This window comes from Pomacea canaliculata, linkage group LG14 (genome assembly GCF_003073045.1).
Source record: "Pomacea canaliculata isolate SZHN2017 linkage group LG14, ASM307304v1, whole genome shotgun sequence".
In the NCBI taxonomy this organism is placed as follows: Eukaryota; Metazoa; Mollusca; class Gastropoda; order Architaenioglossa; family Ampullariidae; genus Pomacea; species Pomacea canaliculata.
This window is the reverse complement of record NC_037603.1, coordinates 16,475,830-16,491,320: the sequence shown is the minus strand read 5'-3', so window position 1 is coordinate 16,491,320 and position 15,491 is coordinate 16,475,830. Positions and strand designations below refer to the sequence as shown.

At 44.4% G+C, this 15,491-nt stretch overlaps 1 protein-coding gene across 3 annotated transcripts; it reads right to left on the bottom strand.

Annotated features, from left to right (window-relative positions):
• Positions 1-21: 21 nt before the first annotated feature.
• LOC112555055 lies at positions 22-15,271 on the bottom strand. 3 transcript variants are annotated; one of them, XM_025223209.1, is made up of 15 exons: positions 14,781-15,271; positions 13,301-13,408; positions 12,799-12,879; positions 12,244-12,367; positions 11,671-11,915; positions 11,019-11,150; positions 10,469-10,501; positions 9,036-9,089; positions 8,491-8,577; positions 8,159-8,356; positions 7,106-7,186; positions 3,164-3,227; positions 1,907-2,103; positions 1,139-1,426; positions 26-573 (listed from the first exon to the last, which is right to left on the bottom strand). In XM_025223209.1, exons 1-15 carry the CDS (start codon positions 14,836-14,838, stop codon positions 566-568), a joined length of 1,758 nt encoding a protein of 585 aa, XP_025078994.1. In that variant the 5' UTR covers positions 14,839-15,271; the 3' UTR covers positions 26-565. The 3 variants fall into 3 exon arrangements, with proteins under 3 accessions (XP_025078993.1, XP_025078994.1, XP_025078995.1); XM_025223210.1 differs by having other exon boundaries at positions 1,145-1,426; XM_025223208.1 differs by having other exon boundaries at positions 22-1,426.
• Between the last annotated feature and the right edge of the window lie 220 nt (positions 15,272-15,491).

The window sequence follows — 15,491 nt, the reverse complement described above, 5'->3', positions numbered from 1 at the left end:
AGTAGTTAACTAAAAACCGTCTGCAAGTAGGCCATTAATACAAGTTCGTAATTAGATTGTGTGGGACCATGCAATTCGGCACTCGTTTTCTCGTTTTCAGTTCGTGCGCACAATGTATACTCCGGGTACTGTGTTCCTTTTTATGTGCATATCTAAGTGTCGATGGTTCCGTTTTATGGGCATTCCAAGGTGTCGGTTGCTTCACTGGTTGCTGACGTGGGACGACACGAGGATGTGTTACAGCTGGCTAGGGAACGTCCGGCCCAGGAAGAAATCCTTTGATCGGTCCGGGCAAAGCAACCGCCTAGCATGAATGAGAGCCGCTCGCCACTTGTCTAGGTCTTTCGATATACCTGCCCGCGGAGGGAAAAAAACCACGGAAAGATGTGATACTTGCACATGCAGTTGCATTCTACCATGCAGCAGCATAAACCACCTTTTGTGTGTTTCTTTATTGTTGTTACTCTAACAGACTTTGCTGACATAGCCATTGAAGTCATTCGCTAAAACACGGTAGCTAAGCCGGAAGCGTTGTAGCAAGTAGCCTCCCAGCCTGCAGGAACTCTTAGGTCCCTGAATTAGGGTTAAAAGACATTTATTAAGTGTTTAAGCAATAACAACTACTAAATGTTTATAAAACATTTTAAAAAGCTTGAAAACAAGTTTGAACGCAAACATTACTTTGATGGGCATGATTAACATTAAAAAAATTACTGCAAACATTATTCAACATTTTGTAAACATTTACAATTTTAGAGTGTGACACGTGTGCCATAGGATGTCATGGAACCAGCAGAAAAGTTCCCTTTCCTCTCGGGCGAGTTAGACCCATCCTTTCCCCGCCTCATTTGTCACACATAGACACATGGGATTTATACTTCGTTGCACAATTTCAATATGGGACAACCACACCACACACCATTTCCTGTAACACTGTGTAAGCAAGTGAAGAAACTGGCGATGGTGGGACACAGTTTGATACTTTGAGTGAAGACTCATGCAAAGGGTCTGTGGTCATCGCTATGATTACTGTGTTGTTAATGGTAACAACCGTCTCTCACCTACCATCCATTATCGTGAGTACAGTTTGTATCATAATTAAACACCGTCCGTTATGGTAAGTATGACCTGTTCGTACCCTCACAGTAACTACTGTCTGTGATGGTGGTCATGGCGCTGCTATCAATGAAGTAGCTGCAGCTGTCTCTGCTTTGAGAGTCGACGCATGCTCTGTTGACATTGTCGTCTTCGGACGCGTCCCCGTAGTAATCTGCACTTTGATCAGAGTTGGCGCCGACCACGAGAAGGCCCTTGCGGTTCCAGTGCTTGACGGCGAGAAGGAGGATAAAGACGATAAAGTAGATGGGGAAGGACATGATAACCCACCATCCGTACACTTGGAAGTCACGTGACTCCGGCACGAGCACTGCAAGCAGGTAAACCAACCTTATGCAGCTTCGTTAAGGAGCGTGGGTGGATAAAGAAGAATGATGTATTGTCAGTACTAAATAGCGCTGTGCTCTCACTATTTCTGTGTGTAAATAGCCATTATACGACAGCGACTGTAATTTCTACCAACGCTGCAAAGAAAGCGTTTTTGGCTGATAATGTGGACATTTTCAAACAGAGCCAAGTATACTGTTGCCTAAAGGTAAGATTAGTTAATTTCTGAACTTATTTAAAATTATACTTTTGTGGCATCGAGTTACTTTTTTTTTTTTACCAAATGGCCAAAACGTTTTGCCTGGAAGGGTGATCGCTATGAGATTATTGATGATGATGATTTGGTGATGATGATGATGATGATGATGATGATGATGATGATGATGATGATGATGATGATGCCTGTTTTTCATGCTATTTATGGATATTTGTGGCTGCCTGGTAGTGCTGCCAGCCCACGCACCATTAAGGTAAACATGTCCCTTCTTCTCGCCACCCACCACGCACATCCAGGGGCCTCTGTCGGCGAGAATAATGGTGGAGATGTGGAGTGTGCCGTTAGCGCTCACCCAGGCGCGCCCCCCTGTGGCGTTGCGGATTTGATTGCTGGGGATGTACTTGCTTTTGTTGACCCACACTACCGCCTCGTCAACCTTGGCCCTGGGTTAGTAAACACGGTATTTCATCCGACCACAAGCTCAACAACTTTCAAACGATTTTTCAAGTTCTTTTAAAAATCGCAGTGTTTAGCCGTCGTTTCCTTGGCTACGAAACATGGTGAAGTAAAGTATAATAGAAGTGGGTCGCTTTTTCAATTTTTTTTAGCGATCTTCTGTAATACACCCAATCGCTTAGCTCCGGCGTGGAGAGAGCCACGACCATGTCAATAATCACAGACAAAAACACGACATCAAGTGATTATAACAGTCACACCCCACGCTGTACGTATTTAGTATCAAATCTGCACATTTGGCACAACGTTCACTGTCTTGTAAAAATAATTATAGCAATGTCAAAGATAATATTAAGTAATGCAGTAGAAAATTCAATGTCATATACAATGATTTATAAACCTTACACTACGATCAATGCTGTCGCTTTGCAAAACAATATAAATATAATATTGTATGTATATATATGTTTTATTTTGTTGTGGATTTTACATGCAGAAACAGTTCCACCTATAGCCTGGCAGTGAAAACAAGTGTCCTACTATACTAAGTTTTTAGTGACGCTGTGTGAACGAAATGTGGGTTGGGTCAGGTACGAGTTCTACTCTAAACAAACAGCTCCAGGGAGAGAACGTCCATTGACTAACAAAGACGACAGTCACACAGTGCACACCACACGCATGCTGCACATCCCAATCACACAATCCATACATTGTACAGATGACACACACACACAGGCTGCACTGACAACACACAATCACATACAGACATCACAATTTCTTCACACACGCGCTTGGTAATTGATGACACACAGCTATGGTGACAACACTGGAAGCACCCCGTGATGTAAATTTGTCAGGTGCACGAGCAAACGCAGACCACTTGGCGCACACTCGCAGTTTGACCACTCACTATACATGTCACACACTTTGCTCATTGGTAAAGGTCACGACAAGAGACACAATGAGATGAGAGTCACAGCCAGATGATGAGCTACAGGAAGACCACGACGAACAAAGGACACCGTTGCTGAAAACGGTTAGACTGACCCCGGACAGTAGAGTTCCACCGTGTCTCCCACCGTCTCGTTCACTATAGTCACCTGCGCGTCGGCTGCACAGAAAGAGGATCCATCATACAGCCACCGATTCAGTCATTATTAGCTATCTGTGTTACATGATAAAAAAGTACAATTACTTAGGGAGTTATTGAACTGAGTGTGCATGAATTTAAGTGCCAAAGTGAGTAAAAGCCCTGGAATCAACATTTCACATCAACTTTTATTTTATATATACATCAAGTAAAACTCCTCTACTTATATAATTCTTAAGATTACAACGCTTTTCGGATAATTAGGCTTCCAAAACAGTCCACTTAGCTTTTATGCAAAAAAGTATTATATGTATGATGATAATCACTTTCAACACAAACCTATACTTTTGAATGTTTTTCTTTCATAACCATGACATTGACACATTAAGTATAATGTCTCTCTTAAAGCAGAAAATAGCATCAACGTGAAGTTGGGAGGGTGATTTTAATACTATAACATTACGATCAGTATTAATATTGCACAAATGTAAATAAAGGAGATGATACAAAATTAATCAAAATACAAGGATATATATTATGTCAACTCAGTATGTATTAATGTTGTGAGGACAATTTAAATTCTCATGGGTTTAGGGAGGGATAGACGACACAATTACCATCAAACCTTTAATTTCTATTTTACCAAATATGTTTGCAAATGGCATTTTCTTTTCATGGCAAAGAAGACAGTATGAAAAGGCATTAACACATAGGAAAAACGTGGGCCAGACTGGCAGGATGCTCCAACTAGTCAAGGAGTTTGACAACTACAACTTGGACATCCTGGGAGTCAGTGAGGTCAGATGGACCGGCACGGGAAAGAGGAGACTAGCGTCAGGACATACCATCTTGTTCTCAGGAAGATCAGACGCTCAGCACTCTGAAGGAGTAGCTCTACTCCTCAACAAGAAAACGGAAAAGGCACTGCTGGAATGGAAGCCTTATGGACCCAGGCTTTTGAGAGCAAGATTCCATTCAAAGTACACCAAGCTGACAGTGCTAGCTTGCTATGCACCAACAAATGACTCTGAGGCAGAAGACAAGGATGCTTTTTACGATCAGCTCCAAGCAGCCTCAGAAAGCGTTCCAGCCCATGACATGTTGCTCATCATCGGCGATCTCAATGCCAAGGTGGGAAGTGACAACACCTGCAGGGAGCATGTCATGGGCAAACATGGAATCGGAACCATCAATGACAACGGAGAGAGACTGGCAGACTTTTGTGAAGAAAACAACCTACTGATTGGTGGCACACTCTTCCCACACAAAGACATCCACAAGGCAACATGGACATCACCAGATGGGAGCACAAAAACCAGATAGACCATGTCATCATCAACCGAAAATGGAGGAGCTCACTTCAAGATGTTAGAGCCTACAGAGGAGCAGACATTGCCAGTGACCACACTCTTGTGATAGCCACAGTTTCTCTGAAGCTGCGTCGATCACGAGGAAAACAGGCACGTCAGCAGAGAGTGGACTCCGGCAAACTGAAAAATCCAGTCATCGAAAGGGCCTTTGCTATGGAAGTAAAGAACAGGTTCCAAGCACTAGGAGACCAACAAGAGATGACCTTAGACGACTTCAATCGAGTCTTACAGGAATCAGGAGAGAAAATACTGGGCTTCCAACGGAAAAAGAAAGAACAGTGGATCAGAGAAGAGACATGGAAGAAGATAGAAGAGAGAAAGTCAGTCAAACAAAGAATCAACAGCACCAGATCTGAACGCCTGAAAGAACAACTCAGACAAAGATATGCAAAACTAAACAAAGAGGTAAAGAGGATGGCAAGAACCGACAAAAGAGACCACATAGAGAAACTGGCCGATGAAGCAGAAAATGCAGCAAGTAAAAATGACCTGAAGACACTGTACAAGATAAACAAACAGCTAAACAACGGGTTTAAAAACAGTGATGTACCAGTGAAAGACGTGAACGGTAATGTCATCGAGGGAGAGGCAGAAAAACTACAGCGCTGGAGGGAACATTTTGAGTCGGTTCTGAACAGACCAGATCCCCCTCAGCTTGCAGACATCCAGCCAGCAGCTATAGACCTTGACATCTGCACAGACCCACCAAGCCTGGAAGAAGTGACAGCAGCAGTCAAGACAATGAAGAGCGGCAAAGCACCAGGGGCAGATGGAATAACAGCAGAGATGTTGAAAGCAGATATAAATGTGACAGCTCCCAAGCTGACTGAAATCTTCAAGCAAGTTTGGGAATCAGGGCAGCTCCCTGTTGCTTGGAAGACAGGGCTCATCTTCAAGTTACCCAAGAAAGGAGATCTTGGAGACAGCAATAATTGGAGGGGCATAACACTTCTTTCCCTCACCAGCAAGGTCTTCAGCAAGATTGTTTTGTCAAGACTGACGGCAACTCTTGAGAAAGACCTCCGACCACAGCAAGCAGGATTTCGTCCTGGGCGATCCTGCTCCGAACACATCTTCATTCTGCGACAGATTCTGGAGCAGAGCAACGAATGGAACACACCGCTGTACATCAATTTCATCGACCTGGAGAAGGCTTTTGACAGCATCCACCGTGAGTCCTTATGGAAGATCCTGAGGCATTACGGAGTCCCTGCAAAACTTGTTCAGGTCATTGCAATGCTGTACAGCGACTTCAAATCCAGGTTGTCTGTGACACGGAGCTCACAGACCCTTCAACGTCAGTACCGGGGTGAAGCAGGGCTGCATTCTGTCGCCGTTCCTCTTCATCCTGGCCATGGACTGGATCATGAAGACTTCCACCGACAGTGAGAGGAGAGGGATCAGATGGACCATGACTATGACAGCAACAACAACGCTGGAAGACTTGGACTTTGCTGATGACATTGCCCTGCTGTCACACCGCCACCAAGACATGCATGAAAAAACAAAGGCCTTCTCAGAAACAGCTGGAAACCTTGGCTTGAAGGTCAGCACAAAGAAAACGAAAAGTATGAGAGTGAACGCCAGAGTCCAAGACGGCATCAAACTAAATGGAGAAGAGATTGAGGAAGTTGACAGTTTCACCTATCTTGGGTCCAAAATGTCAAACACTGGGGATGCGGAGGTGGAGATTCGAGCCCGACTGGCGAAAGCCAGCCAGGCCTTCGCCTCACTCAGGAGCACATGGAAGGCAAAAAACATCAGCCAGAAGATCAAACTGAGAATCTTCAAGTCAAATGTTATCAGCACCCTCCTTTACGGATCAGAATCATGGAAGATGACCAAAACCATCAGTAACAAGCTTGATGTCTTCCAAAACAGATGCCTCAGGCGCATACTTAACATCTTTTGGCCAAACACCATCAGCAACGAAGAACTCCACCGAAGAACTGAAACCGAGTCCATCACCACGCAGGTTCAACGAAGGCGTTGGCGATGGATTGGACATGTGCTCCGCCAGCAGACAGCAGACCTTTCCAGAGTCGCCCTACGATGGACTCCAGACGGCCGAAGAAAACGAGGCCGCCCAAAGGAAACTTGGAGAAGAACAGTGGAAAGGGAGATGAAAGGAAAGGGCTGGACATGGGGTCACCTAGAGCGGGTTTCAGCCGATCGACATCGGTGGCGGACTCTGGTTGAGGCCTTATGTGCAACCTGATGCACGAAGAGGAATAGATAGATAGATAGACAGATCACTGACCCATATTCTGGACAGAGGTGGATTTTCAAAATTAAACCCCAAACACACATTTGAGCTAGAAGCCTTCAGACTTTGTCTAAGTCCCTTCTGTTTTGTTGTTGATGTAAGTGTTGACAGTTTAAACTTTTCCATATCTTCTTGCACTTGCGGAGTTCACGAACCATAAAATACGATTTGACAATCATAACTAAAATATTTCTTCATTTAGAAGTCGTCAAAATAGTTAAACAGCTGATTAATTAAATAATAATTAAAGCTAACAGCTTTACCCTTCTTAGTCTCCACAAAACTCAGTTTTTTAAGGCCGGTTGGAGATATAGACTTTCTTGTCATGAAGCCTTTCAGAAATCCTGCAAAACCCAGATACCATTGACATTATAAACGTTTACAAAATGTCTGAATAATGTTTGTAGCAAATGTTTATGAAATGTTTATCATGCCCACGTGGAAGTAAGACTAACAGCGGAGAACTTTGCAAGATGAGTTGGTCTCGAGACCCAACGACCAGAGAGAATCAACGACTCCTCGAGGTCTGCTCGTGCGCTTGAGGGTACAGTTCGTGGAAGTTTTTACAGACTTTCTGTAAGATTCATGTCCGGTGACTTTAAAAGATGCCTACGTAAGCTAAACGTTCTCTTTGTATATTGCAAATCGCAAGTGAATTGTTCCAGCGTTCTCTTCGCCGATCGCAGTCAGGCACAAACAGATGTGAACGGTGTGCTGTCTTCGTTTGATGAGCGAGCGGGTGTTTGATAGTCTGAACAACAACAACAGCAGCAGCAGCAGCAGCAGCAGCAGCAGCAACAACAACAACAACAACAACAACAACAACAACAACAACAACAACAACAACAACAACAACAACACGTCAAATCTAAATAAAATAACACGAAAAAAACCCTATACAACACATCTTTATTATGCGCTGGTTTCGACAAATAATAAAACGAAAATGTCTGCTAATCCATTCAGCAACACTACAAGACGTAGTGTCTACCTATAGACAGACCATAAGGCATTGCTTCATGCGCAGACCTCGAGGAGTCGTTGATTCTCGTTAGGTCGTTGGGTCTCATTACATCGGCAGTCATCCGTCCACCTATACACGTCCATGGTGACAGTGTACAGTCATTGTACACGTTAATGTCCTTGACATTGATGTAATTCATTAAAGTTTAGCCAGCCATTCATCATGTGCCAGATTGTGCTCGTGCCTCGAGCTTCCCGTTGCGTGAGGTAACGAGTGGGTGGGGGAGGGAAAGTCCGACTCCCTTGATTGCGGTCCCAGCACATTCACAGTGGAGTCATGGAGTAGTTCTCACCCGCTTTACATGGCTGGCTGCAGTCTCTCTTCTCCAGCTCGTCCGAGTGGAGTAGGTTTCGGTCCAGCATCCCGCTGTCCTCCTGGTGGAACAGTGACGACCTGCAGGGCACACCGGAAGGGTAGGTGTTGAGGACAGCATCCAGGTACCAGGGCGTCACGGGCCTGTCGTTATGGAGCTTCCTCACCGAGCACACACCTGCAGGCGATGGAGGCTACAAGGTAATTTCAATCAACACTTGCTTGTACTGAACAGTTTATAACCTGACAGTTCACAAGGTTTTCAGAGATACGATATAGACAGCCAAGTTTACCTCGATAGTTCCTTCTTACCTCGCTTGTGGGTTTCCCCAGGAGTGTCGCAGGTGCTGCAAGGCCCCCACTCTCCCCACTCCCAGAAAACCTGCAGATTCTTCGACCCTGTCATACATAGATTATACACTGAGACAAATATCATGCTCCCCATCTCCACCACATTCCTAACACCTAACAGGTAACGCCAAAATACATCGTCTCACCGCAACACCAGGGCTGTCGGCCACGTGATATCACTTATGATTTTGTAATTAACATTACGCTTACTTTACTTGTAATGAGTAAGGAGCTGGGGTCATCATTTACCCTTTTTTTACATTGTAATGACTGTGATACTCACGAAAAAGCGGGTAGCAGATTTAGAATTCAGAGGCACACGCACTAGCCTATACCCGTGGGGCACAAAATACTCCCCCTCCCTTGTTCCTGTCCATGTTGACTGAGCTGTTGAACAGGTACTTGAGAGGTTCAGAGAAGGGCTACAAGGGGCACCGCCCTTACCAAAAGCAGGTCCCAAGTGCGATTTCTAATATCTTGAGCTTTTTTCCCCAAATGATTCTCACCGTGATTTACAGGGGACGATGGTAAGGGTTTGTTGTTTGCCTTGGTCGGTGACACTAAAACACAACAAACAACACGGCAATGAAGGCCAATAACAGCCAGAGATGTTTTCGAAGCAAGAAAGTCTCTAAGAAAACTTGGAACAAGCTGAGTGTACAGGTTTTTTTATACTTTTTATAATTCATGCAGATATGCAAAAAATGTGCAACTGTCACAGAAGGGTTTGTATTTTTCAGTTTCTCGTGACTCGGCCAGCCGTTCTTTGGGAGACGCCTGCTACATCGGCACACACACATTCTGAAAGGCACCCGTTACATAAAAACTATGGGTTAGGGTTAGGGTTAGACTTGCAATGTAAGTGTGATATTGCGTTCCCCCTCCCCCGATTTGCAATTACTAAGTAACCGGTACCTTTGTTGCATAAGCATATACTCTGATGACACTGATCTAACGAAAAAATTGCACGTCAAATGAAATTATGAATTACATGGCATTATAGGGACATGCCACTCGAGATCATTGCGGGTAGAAGATGGGAAGATGGTCAGGGATGTAACGATTCGCGGTTCAAAGCCCCTTGTTTGCTAGTTGCTGACGTAGGCCATAGGACTGAGCTGTAATCCCAGGGAAGAGCCGTCACGCGACTGATGACGCAGTCTCCATGTGAATTATTTTACGTCACTCAATGAACTGTCATCGATGGCCTAGGAGGGGCGAATGGGCTAACTAACTAATGCCATGGGTTTTGACGTAAGACAAAGATGGCGGGTTAGCATGCAAATTAACACTTCTCCTACCGAAGGGTAGAGCTGAACCAAGGGCTTGAAGGGCAGGACTTGTGACTCAAAGCTGTGCCACTGGATATCTGTGTATGGATATTGAACTAACACTGAACTAACACTGTTACTAACAACAAGAACCGGACTACTGGATCGGCAGGCTTTCGAGTCAACTAAGTGACAGTGTCAGGAAGGCGTAATAGTTCATAGGCAGTAGGCTTTAGACATCGTTTTTTATATTTTTATTCTTCCTTTCTTTCACCATTCCATTTCTTTTGTGTTAGACATTAAATGTGTTAACTGTCGGCAGGACCTTTTTGAATGAAAAAAGTAGAAGAGTGCCGCGAGCGAGTTTTAAATGCAGATGTTTACTCACGCTCCCATACATTCATAACACACTCTTCACAAAACGTTACAAAGGGACATGATTTGATAGAACTAGGGACGAAAAAGCAGTTATTGTCGTCATTCACTTTCAGTTTACTGCTGGTCATTCAAGACTTCACATCAGTGATACAGCATTCAAGCCTTTCCGTTACTAACATCAGAGTTGCGCCATACAGAAGTTTTGTCGTCAGCAGATGGCTACAGCGATAAGCAAACAGAGACTTGAATTTGACCATTTCTGTCGTGTCTCTTCTTATGACCTGACTCACCTTCTTTCACAGGAATGTGAGCCGTCTTCAGAACTGAAATATCATACAAAGTTTACTTCAGTTTCCGAAAACGTATTTCAAAGAAACGAACATTTAGCATGCATTGAAATTATTTAGCTAAGCTTTGCTCTGCTCCTTATGTCAGACAGAAATTAATCTCAAAACAAAGATTTACTTACTGGTGAAGCCCAAGTGAACATTGACAAAGAAACTTCTGAATGTGAGCGATCACTGTTCCTTACTGCTGCTTACAATAATAATCATAACGCAAGATTTACATAGTGCAAACTCACACTCAAGGAGCCTGATCTTAGCAATTAGGAACAAGAACGAGACCTGGACAACATACGAGGGAAAGAATAACAAACAAACAACATATAAAAGACGGAAGGATAAACAACAGAGATGATGACGAATAAAAGACAAATACAGAAAACGCAAAGAGGAACCAAATAAAAAAGAATGAGAGTATCGTGATTTTGCAAAAAGGAAGACGAGTAGAGAAGTAGCAATAAACGGACAAAGTCACACACAACATCAAGCGTCTCACCGTCCAAGTGAATGAGAAAGCGGAAAGTGCCCTCTGCAGTCAGCAGTTGCTGGATGTCGTCATGCATGACGATGGGTTTGATGTGGCGGTCGTGCACGGTCGTGTCACGGCAGAAGTATGTGCCCGCATCACCTAGGCAACGAGCAAAGGCTGCTCACTGCTACTGAAGTACATGTATACGCAGCACCTTACCTACACCTCATCAGCTTCGACTACTTTTTATATGCATGAGGTCTCCAAGATTTCTAGCATAAGTAATTCAAGCGAAAAAAACCCACTGAACCGAGATGTATCGGATCTTATTAAAACAGAACCTTCCCCTTCCCCTAGTTCTTCCACCTTAGTTCCACTTGAAACAGACCTACATGGCTTCTCTTGGGAAACATAGACGAGCGCACATCACCTCGGACCTCATGAATTCTGTCAGCAGTAAAGGGATTTACCTGTCACTTTTTAAATAAATATAAATGCTGTAACCAGAAAGTCGTTGGTAAGCGAAAGCAAGATGCAAGTACCGGTGCGTGTGTGTGTGTTGTCATTTGTTGACATTCCGCCAGCCCTCGTCCTAAATCAGTCATGTTGATCGTCGTAATGAAGAGAGTCGCCAAGTATGATAATTATATGGCTTGTACAAGCGGTTTGATCGTCTTACTTGCTTTCGTACGTTCAATGATGAGCGTGTGCCCGGTACTAATGTAGATCCGGTTCATCCTGTCGTCGTCGTGCATGCTTGGCTCCACCTCGGTCAGTCGGTAGCCAGTCCCGTGCCCATAGTGAGCGATGCTGTACCAGAGTATTGGCGAGGCCAGCCCCACCCTCGACTGCGACAGCGGCCTCCCTCGAGCCATTTCTAGCGCGTCCCACCGCCTGGTCTCGGTGACGTTGTCGCTGTCCTCGCTGCTCACATCACCAACGCCAAGCTTTCAGCACAGCACAGCCTTCAGCTACAGGAAGCCTAATGGTTGATGTTTTGTCATTTTGTCAACATCCACCTAGAGACTTGCCTCATCATTTAATCTATTTACGGAACTAATAATACCAGAAGGTTCCTTATCCCAGTCGGTGAAAGTTGTCGAGTAGACCAGTAACCATGGTAACGACTTTCTTAACGCCACACGTTACATGGGGATTTTCACGCTGGTAAATTCTATTTTCTCCTTATCTGAAGGTTTAGTAGTATACTTTATTAAACGTGAGTCATCACACACACATCCATACCACAAACCAAAAGTGACAGGACATTCTGGCTTCCTCGCCCTCTTCCACTATTAAGACCATTTGCAGCGGTCGGTTCTTGGATAACATCTTGAACTTTTCTTGCCTTTCGAGACACGCAACGCCAGAGTGACCTGCACACAATGGCACAGTGACGTCAGGGTTGGCCTCAACTCGCCAACATGGCGTTCAGATCAACGCACACTGACTCACGCTCATTCTTGGCTATGGGGAAAGCGTGTTAAATAATTAATCATGTTTGTTTATTTGTGGAAAAGTTGAGTGGTACGTGCATACATCCATTCGTGCATATGTGTATGAATCCGTGAGAGGCTCACGAACAAAACGGCACAAAGCAAAGAATAATTCTACTGCAGAGGTCTGTTGGAATACACCAACATCACCACAGCGACTGGTGGCGGACAGGTTCAAGATGGCGCCACAGTAACAACAAGCTCGATTCTCGCTCAACAACCATCTGTCTTCTGTTTGCCATGGGCAAGACAGCCACCAGCAAATGCTCTTTACAGTCTAGTCAGCTGATGACATTGAGTCTGGAACTCACGGTGCTTGTTATCATTAAGAGCCGAGCGGGCAGAGCGGAGAGACTGGTTGCCATGACGACTGTCCTGGGCATCTCCCGGATCTGCACAACAAAATGTCCCGAGGTTAATAGTAGACACATGTGTTACAAAATATGGCCGTTTTATCTTTGTCACCAGAACGTGTCACATTATTCAAAAAGATTGCAAATCTAGCAACTATATAGAGCAGACCTGGGCAAAGGCCGGCCCGCGGGCCGCATTCGGCCCGCCTCCTGTCTCTGACCGGCCCGCCCGCTGGAGCGCCCGCCAGTATATATATATACAGTATTGGGGAAAACTGAGTTAACTATATTAGTCCGGCCCTCTAAAACCATCACAATTTCTCATGCGGCCCCTTGGGAAAATTAATTGCCCACCCCTGGTATAGAGCATGCGTTACTTTAAGGGTGTGATGTATTTCCTCCCGCCCCATACCCCTCGGTGACATAATGTGAAGTCGTCAGCGATGTCATCTTCACTGACCAGAAGGGACGATAGCAGACACATCCACAAGGTCGTCGCCAAGCTCACTGGCTCCGACTTCCGGGCTGAAGACGAACGTGGTGGTGTCAGACAACTGCAACGTCGCCTCTGCCAAAAACGCACGACGTAAATAAAACGTCAAATATGAAGAGACGTGAGGCTCTTCAATTAAACTTCAAAAGGCAAGAAACGTTTTGTGGCAAAGATACAAGAGACTCTAAACCAGTGGTTCTTAACCTTGTTTGAGGTACCGAACCCACAAGTTTCATATGCACATTCACCGAACCCTTCTTTAGTGTCATCACGAATTGCGGGTGTGTCTTGACCTCCGTGGCGGAGGCTCCGCCGAACCCCTGAGACCGACTCACCGAACCCCTAGGGTTCGATCGAACCCCGGTTAAGAACCACTGGTCTAAACACTTTGAAGGCGAAGACAAATTTCTGTCCTGGGTCTCCTAGACAGACAATAAAGTCTGTTTTGATTTTGATTTGATTTGATTAGAAAGTCCTGCTGTAGACATCCGACATAAGCGACATTCGTTTTGTTTGTGAACACTACTCATCAGTTGCCTCCACTGTCCGACAGTGTCTGCAAAGCAATGATGGGCTCTTTCGTTTTCTTATTTGCGTGTTTTTTTGTTTTTTTGTTTTTTTTTAAATGGATTCACTTTTTAAATCGCTTCGATGTCAGTTCCACCGATTTGTTGTAGAGATGAAGTTGGTGTCTGGCTGTTTAGACTAAAGAACGAAATGATAATATAAATGTATGGCTTCCTTTTTCTTTATTTTTTAGTGTTCGTGCATGATAACATGTTTTTTTCCATTTAGCCCTCGCCCTTTATGGGGGAATAATAATCTAAGTAATTAAGTACAAAAAGAATAAATAGTAATAAACATACAGTATGATATTAAAAGAGAGTGGAAGGTGAATATGTACACAAGTAGGGATTAAAGCAGATATTTACAAGGGTCCTGGAGTTGGGAAGTATCTGTAATGTTTTATGGTTTAGGAATCTTTGTTGGAGGAGGCGTCATCAAATTCCCTACATTCTAGTATACGTATATGTATTTTAGTAACTGCCGTCGAAAGCAGTTCAGGGAGTTCAATTGCTTAGATGAAGAGGGAGGCTATTTCACAGCACACTCCCTGAGTATTTCAGACTTGATTTGAAAATGTCTATTCTAGGAAAGGGAATATTAAGTGTTAGAGGAGTTCGAGTTATATTGGAGGACAGTTTACCCGTTAGTATTTTATCAATGAAGATGCATTTGTTGAATTTGTCTTGTTGCAGGAGGGACTTACAGAGAGGCAGTAAACACCGGTCACTAGCTTGTTTGTCGCACGTCAGGTGATTGATTACCTGACATTATTCTGAAGGTAATGGGTGTTGTTTACTGATATTTTTGCTATTTCCAGTGACAGTAATTCTGTTTGTCTCATTTTATTAGGATTCGCGGACAAAATGCGGATGAAACCTACCGTCTGCGCAGGTTGCTGACAAGAAGGCGGCGTAACAAAACCAAGATGACATTCTCATTTCTTAGATTTTCGTGGTTGTGCCTCCATTTGCTGGCGCGGCGTCAAACACAAAGCCTCTCTTTGACCACGTGATTCAAACGACAGACAGTGTGCGTCATTAGTTTGTGACGTCGTTTTTTGACGACGTGCATTTGTTCTGTTCCCTCCGTGGGCGGTCCGGTGCTGGTGATGGTGATGGTGGTGGTACTTGGTATTTGACGCCGAGCCAGCAACTAAGGCTGCATCACCACGAACTAATTAATATCCGTGATACCACGGCAAGGCAGTCAGGCCTGTAAACAGATTCCACATACACAGACAGAACAGAGTGCCCGAGGCGAGAGCTGAACCCAGGACAACCAAACTTCACTGTGGTGGTGACAGCGCCATCTAGTGTTCTTTCTTTGCATATGGCATCTGTTGACAAGGCTAGCTCGGTGTAAAACACTTATTCCCCATATCCCCACGTCGTACGTGCATGATGTGTTAGTGATATACAGGTTAAGAGGTTACGATCTCATTTTGGATGCGCTTGAACATTTTCACCAACCACGTTTCGCAAAAGACTGAAGACCCATCTCTTTCAAACACTTCTGTCTATATTTTTTACTTTCCTGGTGTTTTATATATTTGTTCGCTTTACTTTTTCTTCTTTTGTTTTTTCTGCGCAAT